Source organism: Juglans regia, chromosome 1, assembly GCF_001411555.2.
Source record: "Juglans regia cultivar Chandler chromosome 1, Walnut 2.0, whole genome shotgun sequence".
Taxonomy (NCBI): Eukaryota; Viridiplantae; Streptophyta; class Magnoliopsida; order Fagales; family Juglandaceae; genus Juglans; species Juglans regia.
In genome coordinates this window covers 26,018,228-26,037,689 of record NC_049901.1, presented here as the reverse complement: position 1 = coordinate 26,037,689, position 19,462 = coordinate 26,018,228, and the positions used below count along the sequence as shown (strand labels likewise).

Sequence of the window (19,462 nt, the reverse complement as noted above, 5' to 3'; positions counted from 1 at the left end):
AATAGTCTCACACTCTCCTGCCTTTTATCTCAATAGTTTTCCCGCTCAAGTTCTTTAAGAACTAGTTGAACTAAATCAAGACAATACAACCTTGTATTATTCCAACCAGTAATATAGATCAAAGAAATAAGGAATGAATAAAATGATACGAGACTCAAGGAATTTATACGAGAGAAAGAGTAACTATAAAACAAGTTACCAATTACTAAGATGTATTCACCTCCTGAATAATTTCTTTCTCTTTGTTGTAACTATGTATCAACATTTGAATATGCTACATTTTCTTTTTTTCTTCGAATTTTCTTTTCTTTTTTTTTCCTTTCTTTTCTCTTCTTTCTTTTCCTTTCGTTTCTTTTCTTTTCTTTTCTTTTCTTTTCTCTAATTCAATCACAAACAGCAATATAAAATTGTGAAAATAAAGCAATTGAATTCAAGCACACAAGAATTGACAATGAAGTAGAAGAGAATCAATGGAATGGCACTCCAAGCAACTGATAAACTTAGAGATGCAGGAAACCCTAGAATTTTCAAACCCTAGGTGATGCAAATTTCAGCCAAACCCAAAACCCTAAGAATTTCGATAGCCTACTTTTTGTTTATATTTTTTTGCAACCCTAGAACAATGAAGCTGATGGGAACCAAGGTGGGTCTAGTCTTAAAGATATGTTGCAAGTTCCAGATGAGTCAATTAAAAAGTTCTAGGGCTTAAAGGATGAAGATTCAGTTTTAATTCATTTGATAAGCTATGGAAAGGGCAACAACATGACTTAAAGGCTTTGGGAACTTGAAAGCTTTCAATTTATTTAATTCATTTAAATGACTTGTTTATTACTTTAGAATAATTGGGTTTATTACGGGAAGGACTTAAGGGCATGTTGGAAAAGTTATTATTTTATTGAACTAGGGTTTCAAGAGGTTACTGTAGCGTTACTGTAGCCACGACACTGTAGCTGTGGCACTATTCATCCAACAGCGTTTTGGGTAAAAGAGACTATTTTAGCTAGGGTTTTAATTAGGTTTTGATTTAAATTCTCTTTGTAGCCTCATTTTCAGAAGTTTTTATGAAATTTGATGAATTTATTCATTGTGAGTTGAGTTTTACTCCTCTTGTTCTTAATTGAACTTTTGAACTTATCAAAGGTAAATCACAACTCTTGTGGCGTTCCTCCTTTGTAATCTGGGTTCTTGAGACGGGTTCTTCAATGGGTCTAGATTTTAATATAATCTAGGATTTTGAAACGAGTTCTCATCGGGTCTAGGTTCTCCATCCATTGGCTTGATTTTGGCTTTCTTGGGGAGTTTTCAAATTGATTGTAGGTTCGAGGGATTCCTTTCCCGCGGGTTCATATCAGAAGCCCTAGAATTAAATTAATGATACAATAATTAAAAGATAGAATCAGACCTGATTGCAAACCTTGCTCTGATACCAAATGATATGAACCCGCGGGAATGGAATCCCTTAAACCCACAATCAATTTGAAAACTCCCCAAGAAAGCCAAAATCTAGTCAATGGATGGAGAATCTAGACCCGATGAGAACTCGTTTCAAGAACCTAGATTATATTAAAATCTAGACCCATTGAAGAACCTGTCTCAAGAACCCATATTACAAAGGTGGAACGCCACAAACGTTGTAATTTACCTTTGATAAGTTCAGAAGTTCAATTAAGAACAAGAGGAGATATCAACCCACAATGAACAAATTCATCAAATTTCATAAACTGATTAAAATGAGGCTACAAAGAGTATTTAAACCAAAACCTAATTAAAACTCTAGTCAAAATATTGCCCCATCTTCCAAAAATATCCCTGAGTGAACAGTGTCGCGGCTACAGTATATCGCTACAGTAACTTGGCTACAGTAACCCTAACCCTAGTTCAATAAAATAATAACTTTCCCAACATGCCCTTGCATAGGCCCCCTTAAGTGCTTCCCATAATAAACCCAATTAGTCTAAACGAATAAAATAATTTCTTTAAATGAATTAAATTAGTTGAAAGCCTTCAAGTGCCCAAAGCCTTTAAGTCATGTTTTTGCCCTTTTCATAGCTTATCAAATGAATCAAAGCTGAATCTTCATCATTTAAGCCCTTGAACTTTTATTTGGCTCATCTGGAACTTGCAACATATATTTATGACTAGGCCCACATTGGTTCCCATCAGAGCTCCAACCTCTTAACTTTGCCACTTTGCCCTCAATTGGTTTCCTAGTAAGGAAGGGCAAAGTGGTAAAAATAAGAGATGCTCTGATTGGCCTGGGGATGGGGCATACATACCACAAGGGCATGGTAGTACCATAGGAAGCTCACAAGCAAAATACTCCGCCTCTTAATTTTGCAACTTCGCCCTCAATTGGTTTTATATTAAGGAAGGGCAAAGTGGTGAAAATAAGAGGTGCTCTGATTGGCCAGGGGTTGGGGCATACATACAACAAGGTCTTGGTATTACCGTAGGAAGCACGTGAGCAAAAAACTCAAACCTCATCACTTTGCCACTTTGCCCTCAATTGGTTTTCAATTAAGAAATGGCAAAGTGGTAAAAATAAGAGGTGCTCCGATTGGCCCAGAGTTGGGGCATACTTACCACAACATCTTGGTAGTACCATAGGAAGCTCGCGAGCGAAAAACTCCAACCTCTTAACTTTGCCACTTTGCCCTCAATTGGTTTTCTACTAAGGAAAGGTGAAGTGGTAATAATAAGGGGTGTTACGATTGGTCTAGGGTTGGGGCATACATACCATAAGGTCACGGTAGTATCATAAGAAGCCCGCGAGTGAAAAATTCCAGCCTCTTAACTTTGCCACTTTGCTGTCAATTGGTTTCTGCTAAGGAAATGCAAAGTGGTAAAAATAATGGGTGCTCCTCTGACTGGCCCGGTGTTTGAGCATACATACCACAAGGTCATTGTAGTTCCACAGGAAGCTCGCGAGCGAAAAACTCCAACCTCTTAACTTTGCCACTTTGCCCTCAATTGGTTTTCTACCAAGGAAGGGCAAAGTGATCCATCTCTTAACTTTGCCACATTGCCCTCAATTGGTTTTCTACTAAGAAAGGTTAAAGTGGAAAAAATAAGAGGTGCTCTGATTGGTTAGGGGTTGGGGCCCACCAAGGCCCACGAATTTGGCCACCTTGGCAAATTTTCTTGAAGAAGTTTCCTCTCCTGCATGGCAGATCATCCACTGCCATTGGCTGCACCCAATAGTGCCATTGGCTGCACCTCCATATCTCACTGCCGCTGCAGGCTGTCCTCCACTTTATGTCACATAGCCACCTCCAATCAAGGGTCATTCAAGCCTATAACTTCCCCCTCCAGAAGTCTAAAGTCGTGCAAGACACATTTCACTCACTTTCATCACTTCTTCACCCTGTTCTTAGAGAGAAACTCAAAAGAGCTCTCTCAGGCAGATTCCTGGGTCTTTTTGTGTGGAGATTTTAGACCCCTTGTATATATTTTCTCACGATGACTCATTCACAAAAGTTGTTCATCTTGGAGTTTATTTTCTGTGGATATCTTATTTAGTATCATTCCATACTCATTGGTCAATCAAAAGTATTTTTAACCATTCAAAGGTCATTCTGGGCGTGAATTTGGAGAGTATGTTATGTTTTAGAATTCTTGACCAAGCTAATGGAAATATCTTGGTCCGAAAATTTTATGGAGTGTTGTTAGCATGTGTTTATGAATGTTCATTGAGGTATTATTGCATGACTAAAGCTTTTGATGATAGATTTCCTTAGATCTAGAAACTTGAAAATAGGAAGTGAAAAAACAGTTTTTGTTTTGGGAAAGTTTGAGTATTTCGTGGTTTAATCTTATTCCAAAGGCTTTGATATTTTTATGTGATGATCCTAAGCCTCTTATATACATGTTAGGATACTATTTTGAAGATATTTGGTATTAGATTTATAGATATGAGTTTTCTTTGCATGAGGATTTCAGTTAGACCTAAGATTTGATGTTTTTGGATTAGATCCATGTTTTATTGAGTTTTATCCATGTGATTTTAAGTTTGATGGTTGGATCTTCTTTATGACACATTTTTTAAACCATATGATGTTTGATTTTGAAGATCACATGTCTTTAAGCCAAGGAGCAAGAGATTGATCAAAGTTAGTTGAGAGAAAAGTTTTCTGTTTTTGGACCAAGTGTAAAACCAAAAACTCCAAGTGTTGTTTTGTGATTTTGGTGACTTTTGTTTGATGATTTAAATCATGGTTGATCTTAGGATGATGTTATGAATATGTTAGAAGTAAGATTTGATTGTTTTGGAATTCTTAGAGATGTTTTTATTAAGGCCGAAACTTGTGATTTAAGGGTTTACTTTTTATTAAAATGTTTGGGTCTTTTTACAAAAAAGTTTAGTGTTGATGATTAGCTTTTATTAATGGATATTTTAAGTGTATTTTTAAACTTAGGATAGGAAGATCCGTGTTACAAAATTTTGGTTTAATCGTGGGTTTTGAAGATGAAAGAAATTGCAACCAAAATCAAGAGATATGACCTATGAATGTTTCGGCGATTGTGAGCTTTCCATAGTTGTGAATAGTTTTAAATTTTTCTGAATTGATATTTGAGTTTAGGACATAATTTACACGAGGAATGTACATTTTGGTAATTTTTAGAGTTAGGATGTGAAATCCTTAAGTTATGAGTAAAATTGTCATTTACCCACATGTAGAGGATAAAATGGTAATTTTACTTTAAGTTGTCCTTTTTCACATTTTTAATTGTTAGTAATTAAATTTCTAGCTTTTAGAATACCCTCTTACAGTTCCTTGTGTTTCACACTTTATTCTTGTAGAACACGACGATCAATGTAAGTTAGATCTTAACTTTCTATCAGTTTACTGTGTATATGTGATCGGTAAGGAAACTATAGTTTATGTTCCTATGTTGTTATATATGTCATGCCAGGCCATGTCATCTATTACACGAATTATTCTGTCACGAAAATCTTATCTATTACACAATATATTCTGTTTCATGTTACTATTTGTTGCAAGTATGTCACATTACATATGCCATTTGTTACATGTATGTCATGTCACGTAATATTCACTGTCACATGTTACGCCATGTTACAAAATGTTGTCAGTTACATGGTATGTCATGTTATGAAATATTGTCTGTTACATGTATGTCATGTTATGAAATGTTGTTTGTTATATTTATGTCTCAAAGTATGTCATGTCTGTCATCTTACATTCATGTCACGTTACGCTATGTCAGGACTTTTTTCTTTTATGTCTCGTTCATGTCATGTATGCCAGTTAAGTTATTCATGTCAATCACGACCCTAAGCGCTAGGATAGGGTAATATCCTAGTGGAACTCGTTTGTTCACGCTGGAGTGCCTAAATAGGTGTGAAATTCTCTAGGTTGACAAAGTATAGTCAACATGTTGCGAATGGGGCCTAACTAGCTAGTCATCGGAGCACGCCAAACACTAACGCCGATGGAGCCACACTTTATGTTACGTGTGTCCACAGTAAGTGTAGCACAAACAATTCATGGGGTCACAACAATTGTGGAGCATGAAGTATGGGGCCACAACAACTGTGAAGAGCATATATAACGTAAGACATAACAATTATGACACGTAGAATACGTGGGACCACAGCAATTGTGGAGTACGTATTAACGCACTCACAACTGGTATAGACACTTGTGTTGTGATGCGATAATCGGCAGGGACACACAGCTCAAGAGAACCCGTGTAGCACCCGTATCGCCACTTTTATTAATTAACTCTATTGAATAAGATCCTAAATTCATGTATGTTCAAGTTCATGTTCATGTTATGTATGCTCACGTTCATGTTATATTTCAATTCCATATCATACTTCAAGTTTACGTTCATGTCAGGTTATGTTCACGTTCATGTTATGTCACGTTCACATTCATATTACATTTCAAGTTCACGTTTATATCATGTGATGCTCAGATTCATGTTATGTTCAAATTCATGTTCAAATTATGTATGTTCACGTTCATGCTATGTTTCAAGTCTATGTTACGTTTCAAGTTCACGCTCATGTTATGTCATGTCATGTCAAGCTAAGTTTCAGTTCAAATTATGTCATTTATGTCATGCTATATGTGAAGTTATGCTATGCTTACTTACGACTTTAATTATGCATTCATTCTTTTACTGCCATGCATGCATCATTAACATGTGTGCAAGTTTTCTATTAACTTGTTGAGATTTGTAATCAAATCACACCGTGGCAGTCCCAACTACCATTCCTCCTAAATGGTAGGTGATGTGTCAAGATCATAGCAGTGAACAGACACTGGCAGACTGGAGGAGCTTGACTAGACGCCGTAGATACAACGCGGAGCTTGCAGCCTCCATAGTTAGGTCTTTGGATAGTATTTTGGCATTGTTAGTCGAGTTACGCAAGTTACTCAATGAACTAGCCCAATGGTGTATTTTGGAAATGTAATTATGGAACTAGGTCTCCGTTGTTTTGAGATTACAGTCTTCTGAGACCATGATGTAATTGTGGATGTTTATTTTGTTAAGTATATATGGGTTATGTTTTAAATATTTAGGATATTATAAGTTTGGTGCATAGTATTGCTCAGGAAAAAAATTATCCGCTGCGAATATTGCATAATGCTAGATGCATGTTAGGAACATTGCATCTTATATGTCATGAACGGGCGCAGGTAACCTTGTGTTGCACATCTCGAAACTTCAGATATCCATCCGATCCCAAGCGGAAGTTGGAGGCGTCACATCATATGTATGGCACCTCACAGATCCCCATTAGACTGTCATAACCAACTAGTTTCGTAATCACATCTAGTGTGTGAATACGCTAGAGATATTCTCATGATGGTTCGAATTAACCATTACCATGAGCCAGAGTTGCACCCACCAGTTGAGGTGTTCAAATACTTCACTTATGAGATTTTTTTATCTCATTAGAAGTCTGTTGAGTATTCTTTGTCAACCTAGGGAACTTCACTTCATTATTAACACTCCAAATTGGAAAAATGAGTTTCACTAGGATAATCCCCGATCCTAGCATTGGATCGTCGTGATGAAATATTTTTATGTTATGCTTGTGACAAAAACATATTTCATGACATGTAATCATAACATTTTCATGCTTTGTGCAAAAGTTACATATAATCATAACACATCATACTTGTAACCATGTAAGTGGCTGAATGCTTATGACATATATCATATGACATTTCATGATAAAAAATAACATTTATAACATGAAATATAGATGTTATCTAAGAGTAAGTTAGAGGCCAACTTAGGAACTCCTTTAGTTCTAAAAATTGTCGTGGCTGAAATAAAAGCTATATTAAGGTTAGGAATTATGAAAATTCCGTAGTTTAACATGCGAAGAATAATATTTGCAAATCTGCCCTTAAACATTCTGAAATTGCAGTTATAACCATAAGCTTTCACTATCGGTCCCAAATTTCACAAAACTTCACAAACCTCAGGTATTTATTATTCTAAATCTATTTCTAACCTTAGAATTACATGAATCATCAACCATTAAAAACTCATCAAACCCGAGACATGTAATACACCAAATTTCAATATGTGTGATTTAAGCCTATGATCTTAATGAGTTATTTTGATATGAACGTTAACACTTATTCAAAACACTAAATCAACACTTATTAACATGCTAGCATCTTATATTCATGTCATACATAATCATATCATCGTTATATGACGTGACCATCACCATCATAGAACTATATATCACAAACCAAGACTTAGCATGATGTTTCTACCTTTTCCTTTGCATATGAATAATAAGAACTCCAACTTTCTAACATTCTAAGTTCTTATGTCTAGTTAGTAAATAAGCATGAATAAGTAAATAACTCAAGATATGATGGGGTGAACTTCAATCATGTTGAAACCCTATACCTGATAATCATGCTACATGCTCCAACTAAGATATTAAGCTAGATCCGTAATATGACATGCTGTTTTTCTGAAATATACACTCTTGATCATCATAATCAAGCTTTAACAAAGTTCATAACACCATATTAACATATGTTAGTGCCATATATCAAGATTAACACAAGCTTATAAATAAAATACTCAAGATTGTACCAAAATCACACTTTCAAGAATATATCACATAAAACTCAACTCAAATCTCAGTTTCATGATTTAAATATTAGCTTAACATGATGATCTAACTTATAATAGCAAGAGTATGAAATATCTACTCACCAAACCAAAGCCTTGATGCTCACACAAACCAACTCTCCAAGGGGCCTTAGGCTAACCTCTTGGGTTCACTCTCTTCTCAAGGATCTATGGATATTTTGCTCACAAGAACCTGTACTACACTTAGTGATGGTGTGAGGTGAAGAGAGGAAAGGAGGGTGAAGTTATTTATAAGGCTCAGTTTGCAGAAGGAAGATGATAATATACTTGAAGATGCCCTCGGTGGAGTGAGGCACAACAAAAATGGATCTCCAAGTTGATTGGAAATGAAGAAGAGTTAGCCACGGTTGCTCTAATATCTTTCCCTACACCTTTGTGGATAGAGGAACTTAAGAATAGTTACTCCTTGTGTCCCTAAACTTCTGAGATTCTATCTAAGTTACAACAAGGGCAAGAGGGTCCTAAACACTACTATTCTTTGCAGCAAGGGTTATTATTAAGGTAGGGAAGATTGGTTGTGATACCATCTTCACCTTTCCAAGCAAAAATTTTGCAATTCATTCATAATAACCCATAGGCAGGCCATGTAGGCTACCATAGACCTCTTAAAAAGGCTAGGTTGGATTTCTTTTGGGAAGGCATGAGGCGCGATATTAAGAAACTAGTGCAAGAGTGTGAAATCTGTCAAGTTAATAAACATGAAAATGTGCAGTATCCTGGCTTACTACAGCCATTACCTGTTCCAGATCTTCCTTGGCATGATATCTCTATGGATTTTGTGGAAGGGTTGCCATCATCCAACGTCTATTCTGTGGTGTTTGTGGTTATTGATAGGTTAACAAAGTTTGTTCATTTCTTTCCTTTATCACATCCTTACACAGCCACTAAGGTTGCACAAGTTTTCTTTTCTGGAGTTTTTAAACTCCATGGATTGCCTAAATCTATAGTCTCGGATAGAGATCTAGTTTTTACCAGCTCCTTTTGGAGGCAATTGTTTTTTTTTGCAGGATACTTCATTGGATTTTAGCTCAGCCTACCATCCACAATAAGATGGACAAACTGAGGCATTGAATAAAAGCTTAGAAACTTATCTAAGATGCTATGCTAGACAGAAGCCTAAAGAATGGTATGCCTAGTTGTCCATGGCTGAGTGGTGACACTACAACTCACTATACTACAACTATTACTCCATTTGAAGCCCTTTATGAATATTCCCCACCTAAGTTGTTGTCTTATGTGCCTGGTACTACTCATAATCAAGTTGTGGATCTCCAGTTGAAGTCTAGAGAGGAGATTTTACCCTAGTTGAAGGAAAACATTCATAAGGCTCAACACAGAATGAAGTTCTATGCTGACAAGAGAAGGCTGAGAGGAGTTTCCAAGTTGGTGACTGGGTGTTTTTGAGATTACAACCCTACAGACAAAAATCAGTTTCTTTGAGGCATAATGTGAAACTTGCTCCTCGCTTTTATGGACCTTTTCAGGTTTTGGAAAAATTAGGATCTGTTGCTTATAAGTTACAGTTGCCATCTTCTTCTTCCATACATCCTGTGTTCCATGTGTCATGTTTAAAAAAGAAACTGGATCAAGGCATTGCTCCACTATCAACTCTTCCCCCAACTGATGTAGCTAGACATATTCAACCAGAGCCTGAATTAATTTTAGAGAGGAGAATGAAGAAACAAGGTAATCAGTCTATTACTGAGGTCCTTATCAAGTGGTTGGGAGCTCTTGTTGAGGACAGTTCTTGGGAATCCTTATGGAACCTGAGAGGCCTTTATCCACACCTAGTGGGTAAGGTTCTCTAAAAGATTTTTTTTTTTTTTTTTAATAATGTCTTGTGGACAAGAGTCTTAAGGGAGGGGGAATGTAATGGCTTTCTTTTTTTAGAAAAGTTTATAGAAGACTTTGTCGTGGGTGAGTTTCTGAAGAAGCAGTGGGTAGCAGTAGTAAGTATTGGGCTTAATGGCTATTTGAAGGATAACGGTTATTTGAAGATTGAAATAGTGCATTGCTTTTAAGTCTGAAGAAGGAAATGGCTACTTGAAGCGGTGCCTTGCGTTTAATGATACATGGCGTTTTGGCAAATAACACTCTTGTAAATGGAAGGAGATTGGAAAAAAGAGAACTACGAAGTGAATTTTCATTGTTGTAAGGAGTTTGGAGATTACTCGAAAATCTCTCTCAGGAAATCAAAAGTAGATTTCTTGGTTTGATCTTGTGTTCTTTCTGTTTTCTGTTTTATTGCCTTATTGTTCTTGTTCCTGTACATTACTGGGTTCTTAATTCAGAAAGACCATTACATTCGGGGTTCGCCCACCCATTGCATCACGACTAGAATATGGCCACCCTTGATGAAGCTGTGGCACCATTGGTCGGCTAGGATACCCTTCCTGGCTCGGATTTCTTTGGGAAGAACTTATGTGGGTACGCAAACGATCTCTTCCAACTCGACCGCATTTTCTACATTCTCCATTGCATTTGCCTTGAAAATTTTGTTGGAGTCCTATGCAATTTCACCAAGAGGCTCTGGAATATTATGGTCATTTGTTTCCTCTTCTTCTTTTTTAACGACGGAATTTTTAATTCCTTCCGAAAAACCTGCTGATTTTCCTCTCATAATATTCCGATTATGAATATTGTTCTGGTTTGCCAACAAGAACCGCGCCATCTCCCTCAACTGAATCAAGCCTTCCCTGATCTCTTGAAAACTCTTCTCCTAAGAGTCTAGCAGGCATTGTAAGATCTCTTGTTGCTGTTCAAAAAGTGGGTCATCCTCCATTATCAACTCTAATACCAATTATTATGATTCGGCTTGAGCAGTAGATGAAGAACCCATAAATGGAAGATTACGAACAAGTAGAAACAACATTGGAGATAAAATTGTAGAAAATGAACTTCAAATAAGTTGGTTATGCCTTGGGAAGTTCGAGGCTCCCAATTCCTCCAGATAGTTCCAGCTTCAAGCAAAATGTCTAGATCCTTACAATGAATTCCACATTTCCCTCATATCCTCGCAAGGATAACTATCAAACAAATAACAAAATGACACGAAGCAAGTGAAATAATTAACTTCAGAATTAACATGACTACAAGGAAATGAAATGCAAATGTTCTAGGTCGTAAAATGCAGCGTTGCAAAATAGGTTCATAACAATTGTATAGAACCACATGTGATCCGTTAAAGCTACAACAATAAAGAGATTGTACAAAATATGACGTAACTCCATGCGTGATGATATGAACCCGTGGGAATGGAATCCCTTGAACCCACAATCAGTATGAAAACACCCCAAGAAAGCCAAAATCAAGTCAATGAATGGAGAACCTAGACCCAATGAGAACTCGTTTCAAGAACCTAGATTATATTAAAATATAGACCCGTTGAAGAACCCGTCTCAACAACTCAGATTATAAAGGAGGAACGCCACAAAGGTTGTGATTTACCTTTGATAAGTTTAAAAGTTCAATTAAGAACAAGAGGAGCAAAACTCAACTCAAAATGAATAAATTCATCAAATTTCATAAACTTCTTAACATGAGGCAATAAAGAGTATTTAAACTAAAACCTAATTAAAATCCTAACCAAAATAATGCCCCATCTTCCAAAAAAACCCATGAGTGAACAGTGCTGCGGCTACAATATGACACTACAGTAACTCGGCTACAGTAACCTCTTGAAACCCTAGTTCCTAAAAAGTAACTTTCCAAATAAGCCATTGGCCAAAATACAAGGCCATCCCAAAAACCTTAGTTCATAAGAAATAATAACTTTCCCAACTTGCCCTTGAATAGGTGCCCCCTTAAGTCTTTCTCATAATAAATCTAATTATTCTAAACTAATAAAATAAGTCATTTAAATGAATTAAATAAGTTGGGCTCTTGCTATCTCGTCCCAAGTAAATTGTATCGCCTCATTGATCTTCTTGGCTCTTGATCTTGTGATTGACCCATCTATAACTTGTAAAAGATCTTTAAGACTAGGCCCACTTTAGTTTTCATCATGTGATCCGTTAAAATCTACTTTACAATAAAAATAACTTTACAATCTGACAAAGTACCACATCAAACTACATCAATTTGTGACATTATTTTGTGTAATCCCTTTGTAGCTAGAATATTTTCCTTTTATTATTATATGCCGATCGAGTAAGAAATGCGTCTAATGTTGGTATTTCTATCTGATCGCCAAGAATATGTGCATTTTACCATAATCGACTAGCTTCCACGACATAATTCACCAATGGAAATGTTGTCCGGAACATTAAATATAAAACATTATGCAAAACATAAATAGCTGGAGGCAGTGACAGAACACCTCGTCAGAAGTTTTGGGATCTTTTAATTTTAGTCATTTGTGTTTCTTGTATTTGGACCGTAGAGGTGGATCTCCCGACGATTGAGGGGTTGAATCGGTCTTGAATTCCTCTTAGCGTACTGCCAATTTAGTAAATCAGAAGTTAGAAAGCTAGAATCTGCTTATTTTGATGCAGTTAAATAAATGTCGACTAAGGAGAGATTTGGATTCAGAAATGAGTTGAGATGGATTGAGATGGTTTGTGAATAGTAGAATAAAAATTGAATTATTTATTATATTTAGTGTGGAAGTTTAGAAAAGATGTTTTGGAATTTAAAAAAGTTGAATTGTTTATTATATTTTGTGTGAGAATTTGAAAAAATTGTAATGATGAGATGAGATGAGTTGAAGTGAGTTTTGAATCCAAATCTCTCCTAAGCAACATTGTTTTCATTTGATTTTTGCCATTCAATCATAAAATATCTCGAGGAAGAAGTTTCGTTGCTTACATCATGGACCACCTCTCTAAGTATTTTCACTTGTTCCCTTGAGACGGTCCTTATCTGAGGGCACATTTTAAATGTAGTCAAGGGTCTTATTCTCGGCCACGCAAAAGACACAAGTAATTTCGAAAATTAAAATTAAAAACCCATTAAGACGGAATGACCATGTATATTATACTAAGCTGTTTACCTTTTTATAGATTGTCCAACTGACACCTTCAGTGCATGGCGGAACAGTCAGTGAGCCCATGTATCTGTAGTACTTCTTGCCACCCATTTTGATTCCTGTAGGATCAATCACCCCCATTCTTCGTTCTCCCTTTTTGTCACTCATGGACATTATATTTCTCATCAACTGAAAACCATGATGAAAAACAATAAAACATGACACTCCATTTCGAACATATCAGCTAGCTAGGGATGTCCATGATGATGTGTGGGCACGGACAATGATTTTACACATCATTAGAAAAATCATGTTGATCATCTTCCCACGTGTTACAAGGCTTAGGGATATTTGAAGAATGAGATGACATAATAATTTTGTGAATAATATGAAATAATTTTTGAATACTAGTAAAATTGTTTAAGTTAAGATTTTATTGGGTTTGAGAAATGAAAAAAAAAAAATTGAATAAAAATATTATAAAATTAAAATATTGTCAGAATATAATTTTTTTAAATTATTTTTATTTTGAGATTTGAAAATTTATTTTTTATGTTTTGTTTGGAAGTTTGGAAAAGTTGTAATGATTAAATAAAAAAGTTAAAAATTAAAAATTAAAAAGTGTTTGTATTTGAATGATGTTTGGAAATAAAATTATAAAAAATTTTGAGATGAAATGAAATGAGTTATATTTTCAAAACTCCAACCCTTTAGCGTCATGGTCATTTTTCTAGGAAATTTGTGATGATATTTATTACCAGTGAAGCTACAAAACTTGATTGACAAAATGAGTTGAAGATTCATTTGGTTACACAAAACTAAACTATCTCATCTCATCTTATCTTATATAATCATTACAATTTTTCTAAACTACCACACAAATATAATAAACAATTCAACTTTTTCAAATCCTAAAATAAAAATAATATTAAAATTTTATATTATAATAATATTTTATTTAACTTTCAACAAAATATCTTATCTCATTTCATCTGAACTGCATATAACCAAACCAAACCAGGCCTGGTGTTGCCATAACATCCTGTGGTGGTCAACTTTTTTTTTTTTCTTTCTTGATCGTGAGTGGTTTGTGCAAAAGCATCATGAAACCAAAGGAGGGAAAAACAATGGTCATTTAAAATTGTTGCGGGGGAATTCGCACCTTTGAAATGAATGCATCGGGTTGACCAATCTTATAGAAGAGTCCGATAACAGCAATCTTATTTTTCACGCTGAGGTCCTTGGTTACGTGAACCATATGCAGCTCCAAGTCAAATCTGAAAATGAAAAGCATGCGTTTATTATGTTGTTGAACAATTAATTCCTAGTTTTCCGCTATAAGAAAAAAGATATGGAGAAAGTGACCTCCTTCCATTTATGGAATGCTCAGAAGGTGAGTGCCAGTGGCCTTGTTGTAGAAAGTAATCAGTGCCGTTGATCTGTATTGATCCCGCATCACCTACCCATTGTAGCTGCATCCGTGACAAACAAAATGTCTGAGGGCTGCTACAGGGCCAGGCCATAAAATACTAATACGAATGCATGTCATTTCAACATTTAAGTAATACCAGGGTTTCCCCTTTTCTTCAACATCAAACTTTTACATATTCTAGTTCAATAAACAAAAACCCATAGATCAGAATATCATAACCGGATTACCTGTTCTTCTATTTTCTTCTTAATATCCATATTTTGCTTTTCTTTATATCACCTGTTCTTATATTTTGTTCTTAAAATTACAGGTTCAGAAATAAGGGGGGAGGAAAAGTAAAGCTAATATGAGAGCTTGTGGAGTTGGGGTGGTGCCTATCTAGATCTCGCCTCTGAGCATGAGCACCAGTTTTGTCGGTTAATTTGAAAAGAACTGGGTTATAAGAGCATTGGCAATGGACTAGCCATTGCCAAGTCTAAAATTTGGCTAAAATCTTACATTTTGGCTATTGTATTAACTTTTGACTATCTAAGTCCACATTGGACTAGCTATTTTAAAGTTAAAATAATATTATTATATTATATATTTTAATAATATTTGACAAATTTTTTTTTTCATATTTTGTAAATATACTTCATATATTTTAATAATATTTGATAAAAAAAAATTATACAACAATTCTTGAAACCAACAAATTAATTTTTGCTAACCTTTTTTTTTGCTATTTATATTTTTATATTGTGTATTAAGCTAATAATGATAGAAAATAAATGTACCCTCAATTAGAAACTTTATCATAAAAGAAAAGTAATTTGACAAGAAAAATTACCAAAAAGGGAGGGAAAGGGAGGGAAATTGAGAAAAAATAATAAAAAACTCATTTGGTCCTTCAATAGTGTATAGCCAAATATAGCTAGGTGGGGAAAGTTACTGTAGCTCAAAACTAAAATATATGGCTATAGCTAGTTCAATGTAGGAATTTTGTGATAAAAAAAGGTAAAATTTGCACTTGACTTTGGCAATGGCTAGGCCATTGCCAATGCTCTAAAGGTTCTTTCTCCCCACCCCCCCTTTTCTAAAGGGATCAGGATTCAGGAAGCAATACCCTGTAGGTGGCTCACCCACAGACATAGGAGCCAACTGGCAAATACTGCACCCAAACAGCCTGCATTCACATGGCGTCTTGGTTTGTCACTTGTCAGGACAGCGCAAGGGCAATAAAAAGTAGTGCGACAGCTTTTTTATATAAAAGTAATCTTACAATTTTAAGGAGTTTTTGTTAGATCTATTTTATAATAAGAAATAATTTTATAATTTGATAAATCACGACAAAGTAAATCAATTTATAAAATTATTTTTATATAATCATTTTGTAGCCAAGCATTTCTCATTAAAAGTTCATAATTTTTCTATTTATTCGTAAGAAAGTGGAAGGAGGAAAATGGAACAAAAGGAGCTCCCGTTCAGATTATAGAACAAAAGGAAAAAGGAATATCGAACAAAAGGTACTCGAGTTCAATCTCTGATGTAGGTGTATGCGCGAAGGTAATAACTAAAGGATATAATAAACATAATTCATAAAGTTTGGGAGCTTTGCTTCCTTACCGAAATGTCATGTCCTCTGTTCTTGACAGTGGCATTACAAGATTTGTAGTTCCTTTTTAGTTGCCCTGACTTGGGGATCAATTTCACTTTCTGATTCAACAAATCAATGGGAGATTGCATGCCTCCATTCTTACAAGCTGCCCAATCTTTCCTGATGTCTCCCCAATGACGTGGCCCCTTATCGCTTCCTTCTAAATAATCAAATTCTCTCTCATTCTCTGCACCATGTTAAGCTATAGCTCGTCAAATAACTCACAAGCAAAATTAAGAAAAACAATAACTGAGACAACATATATATGCCTGTTCTGCATTACCAACTTCTTGAGATCTGGTTGATGGAGAATATGAGAAAAGAATTGCGCAGACTAAAAAACTTGCTATAAAGATCGGCTTGCTTTGATTCTTCATGCTTTGCAAATGTTGAGGGCAAAGAGTTTCGTTGTAAGTTGTAACTATTGCTAAGGGAGAGAGAAGACAATACTGATTTTCTGTTTGGGGTATGCTCTGACAAAGGACAGGGGTCTCTTATATATAAGATAATACGTAATAGAGGTTGTGTAGATCGAGAGTAGGGAACGAAAAGGAAAGGGCACTGCTACGGGACCCATTTTGTGTTCCGAATAGGTTTTTTTTTTTTTTTGTTTTTTTTATATATTTTTTTAATAATCATAAATATTTTAAAAAAAATAAAAAAATTACAATATCATTAAAAAATATTTTTTTAATCATTCAGTAAAAAAAAAAAAAAAAAACATTCGGGACACACTTTGGGTCCCGAATTATTTCCCAAAAAGAAAAGTTTTTCTAGAAGTTGGGTTCACGTTCACGTGTATGAATGCGAGAATCTACTGTAAACAACACCCGAGAAGAAGTTTCCTGGATGTATAAAGCTTTCCAGCGTATGAACGTGAAAGCCTGGAAAATAATTTACCAAGCGCTCGAGAAAATTAGAATATTTCATAATTCTGTCAATAATATTAAAATAATTTGGGTTAAGATATTTTATTAAGTTTTGAAAAATTAAATAAAAATATTAAATAAAATTATTATAAAATTAAAAAATCACTTGAATATTATTTTTATTTTAAAATTTAAAAAAATTATATTATTTTTTATATTTTGTTTAGAAGTTTAAAAACATATATTAAGTTATTGAGAAGTTTTTTTTAATTAGGTACTGTATTTATTGATTTTTTTTCAAAAGATTGGACGGCGCTTGCGAAGTTCGAATATCATTTAGTTTTTTTAAACCCATTATAAAATAACGTCGAATATTAGGTAGTCCTGATTGTTCTAATATAGAATACGAGTAAACCAATAAGGCCAGCCAAGCAAGCATGGGTCATAAGGTCCAACCAACTCTTAGATTAATATTAATTTTCTTAATATTTTGGTGATCATGTTGACTATTTGATTCAACCAGATTTCCTAACAAGTTAATTGTGTATGTCTGAGTTTGTTGCATACGTATTCCGCGTAAGGATTCACATTAATTTGGGGTATTAGTGAAGTACGACCACTACTAGCATTATTTTTCGTCTGGCAATTAGGTCTGAGTTTGTTGCCTATTCCGCGTAAAGATTCATACTTGGCGTATTAATGCACGTACGGCCTGCATGCACTAACATTATTTTTCGTCTGGCAAGGGCTCCCCATAATTAATAATACATGGATCTGAAGAGTGAAGCCACTGGTGGCAGCTTGCATCCTCAACGAGAAGTACTTATCCTGCAGTTCTTAAGGGAGAACTGCAACGAAAAAGGCGTCATTGCAAATAGTCTATTTTTTGTTGTTGTAAATAGTGATCTATTTTTCTTCACAAAAGACTATTTACAATGATTTTTATTCGTTGATCTATTGTCGCAAATATCGCGTGAGCAAAAGTCAATCCCAAGGAAATATTTTTTCATTGCAAATATTTGTCTTTTGTAACGAAATAACAGTACCGTTACAATCTTAATATGTTTATATTACCCAAAAGACAAATCTTTACAACCTCCCAATACTCCACATTTTACATTTTTTTTAATTTTTTTCTTTTATTAAATATTTATTGTATGAAAAATAAATAGAAAATTTAAAATAATTTTAAAAAACTAAACTAAAAAAAAATTTAAAAAAAATATTAAAAAAATTAAAAATTTAAAAAAAAGTGTAGAGTGTGGAGTGTGGTGGAGATTGTGTAGTAAAACTCTACCCAAAAAATGAAACTATTCGCAACGAATATATCTTGTTGTAAATAATATTACATAAAAGAAAAAAAATTACAATATCAGGCATTCTGGTCGTTGTATAAATAATTATATTCTACAAAAATAACATTAAATTTTGTAGGTTTTGGGGGTGAGATGAGAATTTTGTGTTTTGTTTTGAAGTTTAAAATATTAAGTTTTAATATTATTATTGTTTTGGAATTTGAAAAATGTGTATTGGGATTTGAAAAAGTTGAATTGTTTATTATATTTTGTATGAGGATTTGAAAAAGGTGTAATGATGAGATGAGATGAGATGAGAATTTTGTGTTTTGGTTTTGGCCCCAAACCTGCCCTAAAACTCACAAATCTCAAGTTATACCTTTAAATCAATACAATAAAATTCCAATATGAACTTGTTCAATTCATACTACAAATATAATACAAATTATATTTCAACAAAATGACATTAAAACTCACAAACTCCATCTTATAAATTATGCCATTAAATCAACACCATAAAATTATAATAACAGCTAATTACAACAATGCAAATACAAAAACTCAAGATTATTAATAGACAAAACTTCATGTATAAATAGTAAGCATCCTCTATTAATTATATATAAAAAGTAAACAATTTCATTACCTTATGGTTCTTTCAACTAACGATTAGTCTTTCCCTTAGGCCTTGCTGATTTACAAATTGAAAGTGATGCACTCCTTGTAGTAGAAGGACCAAGGATGTCCGTTCATCAACTCTGTGGGGTATATCTTTGTAATGTTTGGATTGATGAATAAAAGTGTTCTTTTCTTATAAAAAAAAAAAAAAAATCAACATCCATAAACACCAATAGGATCAACGACATCTTTAAATCTGGTTGGGTTCTCAGTTCAATTTAGTCCCTGGAAATGGCATAATAAGAAATCTAAGCACTATACAGAGCATTTAATAAGGAAATAATCTTAACCATCTGAAAAAATATAAAACTCGTTCTCACTAATCATTAGACTAAAGTACCTCATTTTATATGTGCCCAAAACCAACAAGAAACTTAGTAAAACTTATCTAGAAATACACCATATATAAAAAAGAATATAAATTTT

At 34.3% G+C, this 19,462-nt stretch overlaps 1 protein-coding gene across 1 annotated transcript; it reads right to left on the bottom strand.

Moving 5' to 3' along the window:
• Positions 1-12,293: 12,293 nt before the first annotated feature.
• On the bottom strand, positions 12,294-16,646 carry LOC109008290 (alpha carbonic anhydrase 7-like). The gene is made up of 7 exons (XM_035682803.1): positions 16,478-16,646; positions 16,164-16,381; positions 14,492-14,598; positions 14,289-14,403; positions 13,151-13,315; positions 12,967-13,020; positions 12,294-12,597 (listed from the first exon to the last, which is right to left on the bottom strand). Exons 1-7 carry the CDS (start codon positions 16,569-16,571, stop codon positions 12,508-12,510), a joined length of 843 nt encoding a protein of 280 aa, XP_035538696.1. The 5' UTR covers positions 16,572-16,646; the 3' UTR covers positions 12,294-12,507.
• Positions 16,647-19,462: the final 2,816 nt, after the last annotated feature.